Source organism: Ammodytes marinus, assembly GCF_949987685.1.
Source record: "Ammodytes marinus genome assembly, chromosome: 21".
Classification (NCBI taxonomy): domain Eukaryota; kingdom Metazoa; phylum Chordata; class Actinopteri; order Uranoscopiformes; family Ammodytidae; genus Ammodytes; species Ammodytes marinus.
In genome coordinates, this window is record NC_137225.1 from 15,253,016 (window position 1) to 15,270,642 (window position 17,627).

Here is a 17,627-nt window from a genome sequence, read left to right on the forward strand (position 1 = left end):
CCTGCGGGACTCCTGTTTGGATAATGCGGACCTCTGTGGCCCGGCTCCTTGTGCGTTTGGCCCCGGGTGAATGGACACACGCAGGGCGTTGTTTCCTGAGACTGATGAGTTTGTCAAATGAAAGTTCTGATAGAATTGAACGAAGAGGTCATGACCGACTGGAGGAAAATCTCCAGTGAGCAGGAAACTGGGATTAATCTGTGCTTTTTGCAAAAAAAAATCTATCTGGTGTTTTGGGTCATAAGAAGTCATTTCTGGCGAAAATAGCTTATATTGTTTTTTCCCAGAAAAATATTTTTTTTTGCAATTAAAATTAAGTTTAAAATGCATTCATATACGTTCCCTGATGTTTTCTAATGGCTTGACTCATTAAACACAGATGATCTTTTCTGAAAATATTATATTATTATGTATTTTGAGTATAGCTGAAACTCATTTTGTGCATACAAGTTTTTAATTGAAAATCAAACCATTTGTTTAAATAATACTCGTAGTAAATGTCTTTCTTCTTGTCTATTAAAAAAAATGTCGTCTAATAGAAATTAAATGTACATTTTGAATTTGCCTCTTTTGATGTCCATTGCAATAATCTATTAGTCTTCAAAGCCTTTTAAACACAAACACAACTATAGTGCATACATACTTTATCTTGATAACAATTGCATGTTGAGAGTATGCATATATCCTCATATACATGCATCTTCATTTGTATACTAATGCCCTTTGTTGCCGTTGTTAAAGTATTGTTATTAGCTTTAAAAACGATAATAGCATTTGACAGAAGATCTTGGATTTTATCAGCAACAAATTATAAAGGAATTACACACTACTGAAATATTCCATAAATGTCAATTTGGCAACGAGCAACTATTGCTCTTAAGTTTTTACTTGATCACTCCCTAATCAAATAAAACATCTGAAAGTGTTTGCAGCTAGATGCTCTGGTAGATGATCATATTCCATCAAGTTAATATAAGGAGATACAGTATGTATTGAATATCTAAGACCTTGTCGGGTGCATTTTATAAATAATTGATTTGTTTTTGTTTTTTGCATTGTCAAGTGTGTGCTCCAAAAATTCCTGACAAGTCAGTACAAGGAAGTACTCCCCAGGTAGATGGGAAAGCTGCCACAAAAAATAAGACAACATGATGTGGGAGTGTAACTGTCTGTGGTTGTGGTGACGTTGCCAACAAAAGAAAAAACTTTCGTTTTACTCAGGTGAAGTGTCAGGAGATACTGCTCTGAATTGTTTGGAAGTGGTGGCTTTTAGACACTTCACAGCTTGTTGAAAAGGCCCCAGAAGGCCTGGAGGAGATCCCCAACTTCCCCTCTGTCTTCCCTATCCTGCCACATGTGCATGTGCTTCTTGCCGACTAATCACACACCGTGAAATCCGAGGAAATAGTATAGGAAGCGGTAGCAGTGTGAGTAATGCTAGAGCTTCTCAATGGGGCATCCACTGGGAACAATGATTCTGACAATACATGGCAATAATGGGCTTTAGTGAAAAACTCACTCGCTGCCATTCTAGTGATAGACTGCTGGACAGTTGTGTTGTCAGTGTTTGGAGCGCTGGGCTGTACACACTGTAGGGATCAGTCAGAGTGAAGGACAGACTTCCCTGAATGATGTTTCCGCTGTTCTTGGGAGGAAGGAAGGGCGGACAGACAGTCGTCTTTATCTCTCATTAATAAACCTGGGCGAACTAAGGAGTGGTGAAATGCCTTCGTTTGATAAACAAGAGGGACGCTGCTTACGCATTTCCACACAAGTTTGTCAAGTGGCCTGAGCGAGGAGATGTGTGCAGGGTCACAGATACCGTGGCCTGGGATGGAGGACGTGCTGTGGTGCTGGGACTCACCAAGACCTACGTTCTGTAATCCGTCAAGAGTCTGCTATGCAATGGACAGAGCTTACAGGAACTGTCCAAAAATATTTATTCCTTGTAAAGTGTTTGCCTTCCAGGATTTCCTCTGAAAGTGGCCTCGTGTCGCTCCACACAAAGGGGATTTGGACCGTCCCAGTCATGACTTCATGTCACATAATTAGATTTGCAGAAGATGCATCCACTTTTTTGTCAAACTAGTTTCTTAATGAACAAAAAAATCTACTTTCTTGGAGTCCCAGGACTCAACCCCCCCATTTCAGAGAGTAAACATCCTGCTAAGAGGTCCCTAAAGATTACTGTACTGAAGTCTTACAAACTGACCTTGACCTCTGACCTCTCCAGAGATGTCCATATCTAGTTCAATTAATCACCTTATAGTTATCCTTAGACAACCCGTTCTACAATGCTCTAACCATTGATCAGTGATGGAGTTTTTGGATGTTGCTACCTGCCACCACAGTACATCTTCTGCAATCTCATTCTCTCTCTCCTACCTCTGCAGATAAAGATCAAAAGGGAAAGTTCAGTGTCCCCGTTCTGGATGTGAAAAGCCGACAGCTGGTCCTGGACACCAACCAGACACTACGGCTCAACTGCAGGTGAGTTTCCGGTAGCTGGACCCATAGGCCCCAAAACCCCAAGATATCAAAGTTTTTCCATTGCAACGATTACATCAACAGTCACTAGCCAGTAGTCCTGTGTCAGGGGAGTACTTTGTCCCCAGTTTCCCATAATAGCTTTTTCACTTACTAATAATAGCATTTGAACCAGAGGCCTGATGCTTCCTACTACTCTTTTTTTTGTCCTCAGGGCAGTCTTAGTTTAGACAAAAACCATGACAAGCTGTTCTGTGTAGAAATTTAGAAGGAATCTCTTGGACACTGAAGAGGCAAACATTTTCCAATAATTAACCCAATGTGGGAAAACAGTCCTTAGATAAAGTAAGCAGGATGTAAGTGCACATACAAAGTGTTTTACTAAGCAAACTTTCAACCCCCTTGTACCTTTGGACCAGGGGTCGCTGGGAGCTGGAATGGGCGTTCCCATTGGGGTTGGCCAGAGAGCAAGTGCGGGTGGTGGAGTCGCGCTGTGGGAGAGGCAGCCAGCAATACTGCAGCCGTGTGACGGTGAGCCACTGCCAGGCCAAGCACACAGGCCTGTTCCTCTGCAGATACCCACACCGGACCCACAACCAGACCTCCATCTACGTATATGTCACAGGTAAGACACTGCTGCCCTGCTTTTCTTTCTTTCTGTCCAACTTGTTCTCCCCTTCACCCCCTTGGTGCTTATTGTTTATATCCCCCAGGTTAAACAGGATGCGGTGGGTGCTAAATACAGACCAATGCCAGAGAGCCAATTATATCTAAACACTGTTTGTCCCAGCAACACATCCTTCGACATGACTCTGGCACAGTACCCCTCCACCCCCCCTCCCTCTTCCAATGCCTCTCTTTTCTCATCCTGGGCCTACCTCCCAGTTGTTCTATATATAACTATTTTTTTCTTTTCTTTTTTCTTTTTTAAACTTTCGTTTACGTGCTACCTCCAGGGCCAGGAATAGCCCAGCTGCTGAAAGGCTCAGGCCTGGGCAGAGTTTCCCAGGGCATCAGCCTTATCTGCTCTGCTCAGCCTTGCTTGAAGCATCCTGTGCTCGGGGGAGGAGGGGAAGGGCTCGAAGGGGGTTGCTCTGTGCTGGGAGGGGGTGTCACTGTGTCTCTACGAGGTAGAGGTGTGTGTGTGTGTGTGTGTAAACGTGCGTGTGTGTGTGTGTGTGTGTGTGTGTGTGTGTGTGTGTGTGTGTGTGTGTGTGTGTGTGTGTGTGTGTGTGTGTGTGTGTAAGTGTGTGTGTAAGTGTGTGTGTAAGTGTGTGAGGGGCTGAGAAGGATGCGATAGAGGCCAGTGGCTCATTGGTATCTATAGGGGCAGAGGCACGATGTCTACCCAGGCTGCTCCACCCTGTCCTGGAGGGTGACGTTTGATCAGGCCAGGCCGTACCCGAGCAAGGAGTCACAGGGCCAGCTACTGTTTGGCCAACAGGACCCTCGGGGGCCATTAATCCCTCAGGTCACCATGTCCATTAAGCGTCAGACTTGGCCTGCGTCTCTGATCACACGTTACCTCCCTCCTCCAAGTCCTCTATTAGGAATCAAAGCAAGAGAAGGAAGCCCTCGGTCCGCTAGTCCTTGGGGTACTTTTGTTCGAATGTTCAGAGATTTGCTTTCCTTGAGTAACACCCTAATGTAACAAACAATGCAGTGAGCAACACCCACACGTTTCAATGGCACAGAACCAGTACAGTGAGCTGGGAGAAAGCACGGAGAGGCCGTTTGATTGCTTCTAAACAATCTGTGTGTTTATTGTTGACTCCAGGCAGTCATTGGCTGAATGGGTATTCAATGAATGGGTGTGGAGGACAGTGTATGTTTAGGAGTGTGTGTCTGTTTGTTTTTGTTTGTTGTTGAGATTGATACTTGGCAGTGTTTGTTTGCGTTTTTGCATAGAGGCAAGTGATTGTTTTACTTTCTTTTCTGTTTGTGCATGAAGTTAAAGGGTCAGTCCACAGAAAATGAAACCTATTTTTTCAATTAATCACAGAAGGATGGGGGTTATTTTTGTCCCCTCCACTTAAATTTTATTACAAAAATGTATCAGAACATTGGTCCTGATGAGAGAAGAACTGAATTCAAATAAAGCGAGGCATGCCGATTATATGCCCTGGGTTTTGCCTCTCAGGCCCTACCTTATTGGTGAAAGCTATGGACCTCTATGTGGCTCGGAAGGTGTACAAATGCAAATAATATTCATGGCTATTAAGAGAAAATGCAAACTGCATACTTTGGATTAAAAGGATAAGAAAAAAATTGTCTACACGTGTGTTCTCTAACCATACAGATTGTTCTGATTTAAGAAATGAAAATACGGGGCGCTCCAGTGGCGTAGTGGATAGAGCGCGTACCATATTGGCTCCGGCCTTCGTTGCAGTGGTCGCGAGTTCAAATCCGACCCGTGGACCTTTACTGCAGGTCATCCCCCCTCTCTCTCTGTCTCCCCATTTCAACTCTGTACTATCTAATAAAAGCTTGTAAAAAATTAAAATTAAATAAAATATGAAAATACAACAGCACCATCCTTTTTCTTCAAACTGTTTCTTGTTTCAAGTTTCAATAGCATTACTCTCTACTGAAGAAATATTTAGCAATAATAAAAAGATGCTCCTATTGAAATTAAAATAAATAAATACATAACAAATTTGATTTCCAATTATGCAAACAGCACAAACATAATAAGAGCTGAAAATACATTGATATACAGGAAGTAAAATTGATAACTGATTATTTATTTCTATCATTTTTCAACAAAAAAGTTTGAAAAAAATAAAAACAATCTCCGACTGTAGCTCATTATGTTTTTCTGATTTTCTTTCTCAATTTTAATATTTATTGGTATTAAACTGTTTGTTGTACAAAACAAGGTTTTTGAAGACTTCAAGTTAGGCTCTTTGAAGCTGTGATGAGACTTGTTACTATATTTTGACATCAAATAACCAATCATCAACTAATTAGGAAAATAATCTACTTATTTTTGATAATGTTTATTATCCTATAGCTGTACATTAAAATAATATAGATACAAATATCCCCAAACTGGCAAAAGGTCCCAATTTTTTGTCATTTCAGTGGATTGGCCCTTTAATCTACACATGGTCTTGTACTCGCATATATGTGACATTGATGTATGAGAAAGAAATAGTCTTTTTTAAATGCATTTACATGACATGCTTGTTATCTGTATATGTGTCCCTGACCGCAGTGTTTGGGTTTCAGACAGCCAGCAGCCATTTGTTAAACCTCCGGGTCCGAGCCCAGACGTGTTGTACATGAGGGAGAAGGAGCCGCTGGTCATCCCTTGCCGGGTCACCCACCCTAATGTCACCACCACACTGGTCAAGGTCAGTGTAAGTAACTGTGAACAGGCAATAGTTGTATGTATTTTAATACATGTTTGGGTACAGGGGTCTGTTCTGCAACATGATCGCCACATGTAGTAAATGTATCTATGCACTCTCTCTGCCCAATCACACTACTCATGTTTTCTGCACTTTGTCACTTGTCCCGGCTTTTTCCATGTGGGCAAACGTAAGCACACAATGCACTGTCCCGTCATTTCTCCCTCCCTCCAGATCATTCACCACATTGTTCTTATCTTGGCAGCCATTACGCTGTGGCGTGTGTGTCCGTTTGGTTGTGTCCGTCTACTGATATGTGTGAAAGTGTGTGCGGATATGTTTGTGAGTGTTGGTGCTTGAGTGCTGAGTGAGGTCACCAGTGGACCATCGTACTAAGTGCAGAGAAGAGTATTTAGAGTGCAGGCTGTCTGCATGTGTGTCTGTGTGTTTAGTTTCTGTATATTTACCTGTGAATGAAAACAAAACCCCTTCAGACATCTCAAATCTTTAAGAAAAACTTCCAGTCAAAGATCTCTCCTTCGTTAGTGACTTTTTCCCCTTCGCGCCACACCTAAAGCGTCCTGTTGGCACCATTTCCACCTCTGGAGACAGGACATGGGGTCTGGAGTGCTCCTTTGGCCCCTGGCCAGCTCCACTTCCCACATCTCACTATTCTACCTCTTGTAGTAGGTATCATGGCTGCCAACTTCCTCCAACTGATGCCTTAAACAGCTGGTTTGCCCTTTGGAGGAAGCAGAGGTGGCTACTGTATGCCCCAGCAGATCAAAGTACAGTCTATTCTCTTCAATCACGAACTCTGATCATTAATATGATGGTTTGTGCGTCACTGTGGGAAGCTCATTGTGGTATAACTACAATAGCGTAGTTGTAAAATGCTGAGAAAGGTCTGGACTAGAATGTCATTAGTTTTGCAGGTGTTTCAACAAAAAGGAGGATCAGAAGTAAATACAAATCATCCTAAGGCACAATTTATGAGACATTCCACCAAAAAACACAAACGTGAACCTCATGATGACACTAGAGTGACACAAAGTCAGATGGATTCTTCATCTGGGTGACATGACTGTCTTAACAACATCTGACATCAAATAGTTGTTGAGATATTTCAGTCTTGACCAATGTGGTGGATGGAGTGACATACCAAAATTACCATCCATGGAGCCATGCTGCTATTACGGTCGAACCAGACCATGCATGACATATCACACTAGTTCTCCAAAATATGAATCTGATTATAAAACGGACATGGTTGGACGTCAACACACACACACACGTGTTTCTCTCAGACTTCCATCTCCTCACAAATCCTCGGAGCCACTAAGGTAATTATTTTAAAAATAGCCCTGCTCCTCTTCCTTCATTTCCCCTCCTCTAACCCTGCGCCAGGAATCCATTCACTGTCAAAGCCTCTAGAGTGTTTTTTTCCTGGAGGGACTTTGCACTTTTTCCTGGATCTCTAATATGACCCTTCTCAGCGGCAACAATACCCACAAGGCCCTGCTTTCTCACTGTGAAAGTGACCAGGAGGTCAACCTGGGGTTCCAGTTAAAATGTCTATATCCTGTAGTAACAGGATGCGAGGAGATGGACTGGAGTCACGTTTCTTATATCCTGACTCCTCGCTCCTCCCCCTGTTTCTCCATTTCCACCTTCCCCACATATGTAAGCTTGGAGGATGGGGTGAGAGGGGCAGAGAGGGCACTGAGGGCGCCTAGACAGGGCGTCAGTAAGTCGGAGAGGAGGAGGCTTCAGAGAGACTCACCTCACTCTGGGAGGCTCGTATCAGTCAGTTCACATTGGGGGGTGCAGGAGGTGACGGTGGTGGTGGTTGTGTGTGGGGGGGGGGGGTGTCTACCTGTTCCCTTGAGAGTGGGTGGGAGCTTTCCACTATGTCACAGAAACTCTAGTAAACATTTCCTCAAGGCTGCCTCCAAGAAAACAACAAGGTTGCACGATTACATAAGTGTCCATGTCAAGGTAGCCAAGTATTACAATACCATCACAGTAAATACAGGTAACATCATCTGGGGCTCCCTCTCACTAGTTCAACTCTAGGATTGCCATATTCTCAAGTGTTTTTTCTGACTTAAAATGGATTTTTTTTTTTTTTGAGGATTTTCAGCTTTATAGGATAGTTTGTGGATAGAGGCAGAGAGGTAACATGGAAAGAGATGGAGTTAAGACATGCGACAACGGTTTCTGACTAGATTTTAAATAATATGGCACGCACAGTAACCACTAGACTACTAACAAATCTGCAAACATTGAACTAAATTCTAGAACAATCTGCAATTAAATTCTTGGTGTGTATGTTTGTAACACCTGTGATTTTCAGTCAAAATGTCTGCTGTGAAAAAATAAGTTGTCGTCTCTTACAGCTGAAGTAAACTGGGAAAACTCAACTTAGATCTAATCAAAGCTACACTTAACTTAATGAAAGTCCCAATGATGAGGTCGTAGGACTATATTCCTTTAAGATATGTGAATTCAAAATGGAAATTAAATCTCAAATTTGAACCTAGTGAAATCCTGAACAATGACCGACCAATTAAACAGAAAACAGACGGCCTTGCACGGCCACACACTTTAGTTTATTTATTAGGAGACCTACGCATTAAAGGAACCACGAATAAAAACTCAAAGGAGGAAAAGCCTGAAAAATGTATGTCATTTAAAATTCTCCATATGGGCAATTTTATTATGAAGACTAGAAGCCTAGACTGGGACTTATTGTTCTGACGTCCATTTTCAGACACATCATATAATCTTTACTAGCAAACACAAACATGATCGAATCCTATGACTTGACCAGAAAACTTATTGACACTTTGTTTCAGGGGGCAGAGTCAATATATCCCGCAAATTGATATTTTTAACTGGCAGCATATGAAATGTTTAACATATGTCACATGTTGAAATGGTTCTTCCATATTTGCATGTCTTCATAGTTTAAACAGCCAAAGTTAGTCATTGTGTGTGCTCTTGATTCTGGAAGTGTGTCACTGCTGCTGTTGTCATGGCTGTGGGACAGTGGATGATTTGACGTGATGTGGTGTTGTCTTCTCCTCCCTCCTCTCACAGTTCCCCAACCTAAGCCTGAGTCCAGACCAGAGGAACATTATTTGGAACAGCACGCATGGCTTCACCATTCGATCTCCCACCTTCTATTACGTCGGCCTCTTCTACTGCCAGACGATCACTAACGGCGTCACACAAGACTCACTTTTATACTTTGTGCACAGACCAGGTCAGTAGGGCATTAATTTATTTTAGATAAATCACATATACACGTGTGTGTGTATGTGTGTGTTTATGTGTGTTTGTGTGTGTATGTGTGTATGTGTGTGTGTGTGTGTGTGTGTGTGTGTGCGTGCGTGTGTGTGTGTGTGTGTGTGTGTGTGTGTGTGTGTGTGTGTGTGTGTGTGTGTGTGTGTGTGTGTGTGTGTGTGTTGTTTATACACAAACTTCCAGCCCACTCTGACTTTGTTTAATAATTTGTTCTCTTTCTTTCTTGTCCCAGTGAATAACATCATGGATGTGTATCTGAACAGCAGTGGACCCGTGCAGGCCCTGAAGGGATCGAGAATGGTTTTAAACTGCACTGCCACTGCCGAGTTGAACTCCAGAGTCGAGATCACCTGGGATTACCCCGGAAAGGTCAGACCTACATTAAAGTCTGTGGAGACTTTGTATGAACAGCAGTGAGGCAAAGGTTTAGATGACAAACAACCTTTAACAGAGACTAAGCAGTGTAGTGTATGATTGTGTTACCCTCGGAGAAAGAGTATATCCCTTCAGTCAACAGTATCTGAAATGTCATGGCAGACTGATTACGGCCCATGGCTGAGCCTGTGAGCATTTACTAACTCCTACTCAAGCAGAAGGACAAGTTATTCTAATGATATTCAAAAGTAGATATAAAATAATCCTTCAAAAAGTAAGAAATATCATGCCCATGCCGTACCAGCTCTTTGAATAACCCATATTTTCTAAATAAATGCTAAGGACACAGGTGAGCCGTCGTCGTTAACTCTGTTGCTCTTCCTCCCTCTCCCCCGCATTCAGAATAACAACACAGGCTTTACTTCCAAGAGGTTCATGATACACAAAACGCACGTGTTGTCCTACAATATTCTGACCATCCCAAAACTGCACCGATCGGACCGAGGCCTCTACACATGCCGCGTAACCAGCGGTGAGAAGACCAAACAAAAGAAAGTCACTGTTACCGTCTATGGTGAGTGTCTCCCTGACATTTAGCGTCTCAATCACAGTCATTTGTATTTTCATGTGTTTCTGATGATGCTTATCCTTGGACGTTTTTCATCAACATTAATCTCAATTTCAGATCATCCGTTTATTCGCCTGAAGCCCAGACATGGATCTGTGATGGAGGCTAAGGCGGGACAGAAATCTTACCGAATCTCTCCCAAACTGAGAGCGTTCCCTGCACCTGAAGTCATCTGGTAAGGGATGCCGCAAATCACAGAGAGTTATATCCTTTTCTCATCCCTTCCTTTCTTCTGGTCTAATGAAAGCATGTCCTAAAGTCTATTGTATCTCTTTTCCAAAACTTTGTTTAGAGGTTTTTTTCTTTTTCTTTTTCTTTTCCTGACAGGCTGAAGGATGGCATGGTTGCAGCAGAGCAATGCTCCAGATACCACATGGATAGGAATTCGCTGGTGATCCGGGACGTGGCAGAGGAAGATGCTGGGAGGTACACTGTTCTGGTGCGAATCCAGGAACATGAACTCTACCAGAACCTCACGCTCACACTCGTGGTCAATGGTGAGAAACCCAGCTGGTTCAATTGTTTTCAACCAACGACTGTATCTCCCCCTCTGTGTGTTAAACTTTGCTCTCCTGTCTGTGTCTCCGTGTGTGTTTGTTGTTTGGGTGTGTGGTCCGACAGTGAGTCCACAGATAGGGGAGAAAGCAGTGTCGTTGCAAGACCCGAGCACAGTGCCACGGGGCAGTAGACAAGCCCTTCACTGCACATCCCACGGGGTCCCTCCCCCACACATCCAGTGGCTCTGGCGTCCCTGCCCGTCTAAAGGCCTGTAAGTAGCCCAGCAGACTAGACACAGTGCAACTATAAAATGTCCAAAATAAACATAATGTGTCAGAAACTTAAACCAGGCCAAATGTGAATATGACTATACAACTATTACGTCATAGAGTATTATTTATTATTTATTTAAAACATTTGAATCAACTCAAGACAATGCAACAGATTGTTCAAATAATCAATTCCATCTGACACATTGTTGCTTCATTGTTGAGCTAATTGGTTGATATTCGTTTAAACTTTGTGTATTTTGTGCCAAGGCTAAAAATAATATTAATGCTATTATGTTACAAAACACATACAGTACAAAGAAAAAGTATGTCTTGTTTGTTTTATGTTATTCGGTGGTGTTTGTGTCTGTGTGTGTGTGTGTGTGTATGTTTTGAAAAACGAGACATGTTTTGTCTATTTCAGCGTGTGTTCAGACAGCATTTCCTTCTTGTAACCAGAACAGATGCCTTTTTGGGGCCTTTCATGTGCGGGAATGTGTGAAAATGTGTGTGTGTTCTCTTGCGTGTGTGTTTGTGTGTGCATGAGCCCACAAATGTGAGTGTGTCTCATCGTGTCTATGTTTATAAGTTTGCTTGCTTTTTCGTCTCTTTCCCCATATGTTTGTTCTCTTACTGTCCATGCATCCTTTCCATATGTTTGTTTAAGTGTGTGTGTGTGTGTGTGTGTGTGTGTGTGTGTGTGTGTGTGTGTGTGTGTGTGTGTGTGTGTGTGTGTGCGTGTGTGTGTGTGTGTGTGTGTGTGTGTGTGTGTGTGTGCCTGCTACATTCACAGACACAGTACACAGTGTATCTCAGACTTGAAAGGGCAGAGAAAAAAAACACACTTCAATAGAGGCCAGTTCCGTGCTCTCAGTCACGATTTGTTGGTTTCCAAATCAAACGCTATGATTTAATGAATTTCCTGTCCAGGACGCAGGGTGAGAGGCCTGTTTATTATTGTGATTGCGCACCGCATCCTGTGATGCCTTTTCTTATATCTGACACACACACTATATATAAAGTTCTCATGAGAAATGGCCCAACCCAGCGCTGCAGAGTGGACAGTCAATTTAGTCAACGCGCACAAATGCGGACACACGCGAGTACTCGAGCAGGCACTTGGCAGAAACACTGATTGAGTTGTTCTCGGAGGTCACACGTATTGTGTTGCCTGTGGTCAAGTCAGCAAGGTTAAGCATCACCTGAGAGCACCACAGCAGCCGCCCATGCTCCGTTCCCCCTCCGAGACACACTGACATCATCAGCGTACATGACCCTTAACACCCGCCACTCTCACATGGCGCCGCGCTCTTAGACCAGCTGGTGATGCTAAATTATATGACATTCACTGTTAGACTGAAGCTATGTGGGGGGATGTAAACTCTTTATCCTGCAAAGCTTTACCCGCTTCTATTGGACCTTAATGTTGTATTAGTAGTGTTAGGCAAACAGTATGTATGAGAGCAGATTTTGTCTTATTTCATCATGATAAGAGTCACATGCAATCTGCAACATTTGCCAAAGCAAAGTTATCTTTTGATCAATTTGGTGAAGTAGTTCTTGATTTTTTGATAAAAGTCAAAATCTAATATATATTTAAGATAAATGTCAGTAAATGAGTTATTACATGAATTATATGGGATTAAACCAAAAACAAACAAAACCTTCTGCAGACCTCACAGCTATACACAGAAGCTGCAGCTTTTTAAACAAAGTATAACGCACGGTAATGTTTCAGCAGATTACATTTGGTCTCTTCACTTAACTATGTAATGGTCCTTTGAAAAGCTCTGTTCTGGTTGGTTCTGCTTCAGTGTCTGCATGGAGTGTATTTCATTAGACCAGTTTTTTGGCTGGATCCTCACTGGGCCCTTGTTCTTTGCAGCCCGGCTGCACCACAAGCCTGACGCCGCGCCGGAGGAGGCCCAGGGACAGTGGACCAGGCTGGGGCAGGCTGATGGGGGGCCTCGTGCCTGGGTCGGTCCTGGGCCCACTCCCGGGTCTGGCCCTGGGAACCACTGTGCTCTTATCTGGCCTGGGCAGGAGGCGCACTGGACTTCCTGTGCGAAAATCAGAGCGCTTTTCCTCTCGTTGTTTGGCTTCCTCTCCGACGCGAGACGCTTCCCAGCAGCGTGATTGTCCCTTCGTCTTCAAACGTGGCACAGTCCGCTTCCTCAAGAGCTTGATCTATTCTTGAGAGCCCCCCCCCTCTCTCCCCAACCCCCCTTCCCCCACCTCTGCTGCCCCCCACACACATACCTCTCCGACCCCCTTCCCTCACCAGCTCTGCCCTCCACCCCAGCCCAGGATCCTCCACCTACAGGAGAGCAACTCCCCATGGAGCCCCCCCCCCCCCCACACCACCACCACCATAACCTCCACACACTCATCAGTGCTTCTCCATGGCATACGGAACCCTCAGTGAAATTACCAGTGATCGCATGTGACGATCCTGCGCTCAAACTGCTTTGGAGAAAAGTGAGGAAAGTGACTTTGAACACTGCTGAGCAGTGAAGACACAGGAACCAAGGAGTAAAATAAGACAGATCACTAAGGATATACGGGCACCTGCTTTACTCATTATTTATTTATTTTCTTCATCTTTTCCCATTTTAAGTCCCACCCCTCGCACACAGCCATTCTGTAGTTTTATGCTTGTTTTAAATACATTTCACAGACATTTTGAGCCAGAAGAAGTGCAATTCCATCCAGCCACCAGCCACATTTCTGGAGCTGCTTTTGCTTGTTATTCGTGTCCTTGAGTGGTACTATAATGGGTGCATGAACCGTGCCTGTCCCAAGCCCTAATCTGACCCTGACATCCACAAAAGCTGTGAGTTTCTGTTCCGATTTTTTTTTGCCACTGGTAGAAGGTCAAATGTGCTCACCTAGGACGGGCGAAACAAGAGGACATGCTTTGTGTTGTTCACTATGGGATGCCTACAGTTCTCTATTTCAAAGACTGATGGTCAGCAGACACCTACCATGTAGGAAGTCTCCACAGACCAGAGACTATGACTGCCCCCCCGACCCCCGTCTTAATATGTCGTCCAGTGTCATTCCATGTTTGTCAAATGATGTCAGCATAACAGCTCTGTTGTCTTTGTATTGAAAGTTAATTCAAATCTAAACGTATGCGTGATACTGCAAGCCATTTTAAGAGAATGAAGTGTTTTAGTAAAATCCATTTCTGTGTGTGCATGTCTTTCTGTGTGAGTGTTTTAATGTCTGTTTGTGTGTGTGTGTGTGTGTGTGTGTGTGTGTGTGTGTGTGTGTGTGTGTGTGTGTGTGTGTGTGTGTGTGTGTGTGTGCGTGCGTGTGTGTGTCCCATTCTACGGGTGTCTCCCAATGTGATTCATTCCTTGTATACAGATGTTCTATGAGTAATATATGAATCTAATATTTAATAATTTTATACAACTAACTTACATATGACAAATGACAATATTTGCCAACATTGTATGAATCTGTTAAGAAGTATTGAATTGTTATATCAGTTTTTTGTGTTTTGTTTCTTTTTGTTTTTTTTGTTGTTTTTTTGCATTAAACTTAGCTTATATTTGTGTATTGGTTTACATGGCTCTGTGGTTATTTCAGGGGTTGAGACAGGAACGAACGGGCACAGCGATATAAGTGTATTTTAGGCAGTGAAGCAGGACAGGAGTAAAAGGCAGGCGATGACCCCCACTGATACACAACTCACAGTTAATTCATATTTCCAGGCGGCTGCTCACCCTGTTGGCAGGCACACACTGTGTGAATGTGGCTGTGCTGTGAGAGTGTATGCATGTGTGTTCATTTTCTGTTTTCTAACCACGTTTGTGTCCCAACATCAATCCAACTAATCCTATTTGTGTGTGTATGTGAGTCAGTGAAGCTTCGAGTGATAAAAACTTTTTCCTGGAAAGCGTGGGAATGTTAGCTGGTGTAATGTGTGTCTTTGAGGTGTGTGTGTGTGTGTGTGTGTGTGTGTGTGTGTGTGTGTGTGTGTGTGTGTGTGTGTGTGTGTGTGTGTGTGTGTGTGTGTGTGTGTGTGTGTGTGTGTGTGTGTGTGTGTGTGTGTGTGTGTGTGTGTGTGTGTGTGTCATGCACAGGGTGGGTTTGTGCAGTCGCGCACTAAATGCCAAGAGGAAGAGCAATCAGGGAGCAGAGAAGAACCACCCTCAGGGAGGAGCTCAGAACAGAGGAGGATACAGACAGAGACAGGGAGGAGAGAGAGGCAGTGACACATCCATAAACAAGATCAATGACCAGAGCGGAAATGAGGAGAGTGGTTAGAGATATGTCTGCACGACAGACAGACAGACAGACAGACAGGGGTGGAAACACAAAATGTGCTGTGGAAACTGTTGAGAAGTGTGGCTACAACTGACCGGATCAGAATATATTTATAATGCCTTAATTGGCAGATTAAAAATGCAAGTAAAACATTTTTAAATAATAAGTAATATAATTTGGAAGGTTTAGTATTTTGATTTACACTGGATGAAATAACATAATATTGAAATTGAAGTTGACTTGAATCCAATGGTTTCAAACATTTGATGTAACTCCTAGTTTTTTGAGATAGCTTACAAGCACTTATGTATCTTACTATATTTAGTCATTAGTAATATGAGGTAGCATATAATCATCCTATTATATAAAATGATACTTAGTTCTGCACAATGGTAAGACTGGACCAAGAATACTCTAAATATTATAATTTTTCTTTTTGAAACTATAGTGTAACTGTCGAGACAGGGTTTTTATGAAAGAATTTTGAATATCTGAAATTTCTTATCTGTTTTTCCAAAGGGATTTTTTGGAAAATCATAAAAATCAGCAACTCCCTGTTAATATCAACTAAACATACAGGATGTTAGCCTTAAACCTTTGATTTTAAAATTTAAATGGATTTGGATTTCACTGTTGACATGTAATGAGTTAACTAAACATGGCTCTAGGTTTGCACAAATGTATCTACTGCTGGATGCTGCCTACAGTTTCCTCTTTAAGCCTCTGGAGGACTGGTGTAACTAGTCAAAATCAATATATGATTTTGAATTGGGTGTCTCAGTAAGCCTATTCAAAAATCTGATTAGAAATAAATGTTCATAAAAGTGTATCAAACTTAAATAACAATATCTTTCATTTGGATTGATAAATAGCCTATGCCTAAATCTTTTCAGATGCTTACTATCATGCGACTAATTTCCCAAATTCAAAGGATTTTGTGGATTTGGGTTTATTGGGGCTCACGACTATTCAATTTCTTAAATCTTGGTTGTTTCAGTTAGCTGAACTGTGGACAACACAAAATATTTAAAAAAGAACTTATATGTAGGATCATTGAAATTTTAATTGGAATTTTGGATAAATTATGGATTGTTCAATTTAAGTAAATTATTGATTTAAATAATTATTTAAACTTTAAATAAAGCAATAATTATTTAGCCAAAATCATGCAACGTAAATAAAGTAATTGACTGATGTAGAATAATCAGAAATTTAAAAAAAAACATAAAAAAGTATAGTTTTATGCCATATGTGCATATTAAAAGCAGATATAGGTTATAGAATACATGTTTTTGTTGCCTTGCAATTTTATTCATAAAAAATAATCATTGAAGATTCTACACTGACATTTAAAAAATTATATTTTTAATATATCATGACAAAAACTACTTTTGCTCATGGGGCTACTGCTTCTTTCCCATGTTTAGCACATTAACCCTTGTTGAAAAAACTATTTTGATGACATAACATTAAGCAGTATTTTTGTTATAAATGAACAAATCTAATTCAAATATATATATTATTGTATATATAATATTTTAGCATTTCTCATAGAACTGTCATAAGACATGAATGGATAGATGAAACATATAACACATATTTCAGGTCATCTAATAATCGTTTTACTTAAACTCTGAATTGATCAAGCATCATTTATGAAGTTTTGGTCAGAATGAGATGTACTTTAAATAAACCTAACCTAAGCTGCTCGGATAAGGTCCAGTTCCCACAGCTCCACTAGTGTGTAATCTATGGATTTAGGGACAGGAACTCTTGTCCTGGAAATGTCGGATGATTTGTTAAGAATGGAAGGAAGCTGAAGAACGGGATGACAATACCACCTCTGCATCCTCCATGGATGAACAATCCAGCATTACATAGCAACATAGCAACGCAACGATCCACTATTGTCAGGACAGGGTGAGAGGACGTGATGCTATCCATAAAAATGGTTTGGTGATGATGATGATTACGTGAAGATAACGCCAAGCAGCGTTGATCAAGGCGTCTCCCTGATGTTCTGAGCTTCCCTGCCGAGCACAGCTGTGGAAAACACACACACACACACACACACACACACACACACACACACACACACACACACACACACACACACAAACACAAACACACACACACCTGGAGGCCGTAAAAAGTGGCTTGTGTCAACACAGCTGAGATCTCCCCTCACCCCTTCCTCCTTCAAGGTGTGTATTTTCAACGTCCCACTCACCATGGAGCCGTGTGACTGAGAGGGTCCCCGCCACGTCCACAAGCAACCACGTCCTGAGTGTGACGCACAGACAGGAAGTGCTTCACGGGAAGAAGAAGGTAGGTGAAATATAGACTGTGACTACACTGAATGAAAAATGAAACACAACATGTCCTGTCCTGATATTGACAAGCAAAAGGGACAACAATGTGAACACTGGT

At 42.2% G+C, this 17,627-nt stretch overlaps 1 protein-coding gene across 2 annotated transcripts in view; it reads left to right on the forward strand.

Moving 5' to 3' along the window:
* flt1 (fms related receptor tyrosine kinase 1) overlaps positions 1-17,627 on the forward strand; it is a gene marked incomplete at its 3' end in the record, with an annotated part of 30,759 nt that overhangs the window by 755 nt on the left and 12,377 nt on the right. The window contains exons 2-11 of one of the 2 annotated variants that reach the window (XM_080049851.1): positions 2,394-2,490; positions 2,907-3,112; positions 5,719-5,849; positions 8,943-9,108; positions 9,382-9,518; positions 9,927-10,098; positions 10,210-10,327; positions 10,480-10,649; positions 10,774-10,921; positions 17,402-17,525. In XM_080049851.1, the coding sequence (XP_079905977.1) occupies positions 2,394-2,490; positions 2,907-3,112; positions 5,719-5,849; positions 8,943-9,108; positions 9,382-9,518; positions 9,927-10,098; positions 10,210-10,327; positions 10,480-10,649; positions 10,774-10,921; positions 17,402-17,525 (1,469 nt within the window). The remainder of the gene's footprint in view (positions 1-2,393; positions 2,491-2,906; positions 3,113-5,718; positions 5,850-8,942; positions 9,109-9,381; positions 9,519-9,926; positions 10,099-10,209; positions 10,328-10,479; positions 10,650-10,773; positions 10,922-17,401; positions 17,526-17,627) is intronic. The other variant, XM_080049852.1, reaches the window with a different exon arrangement.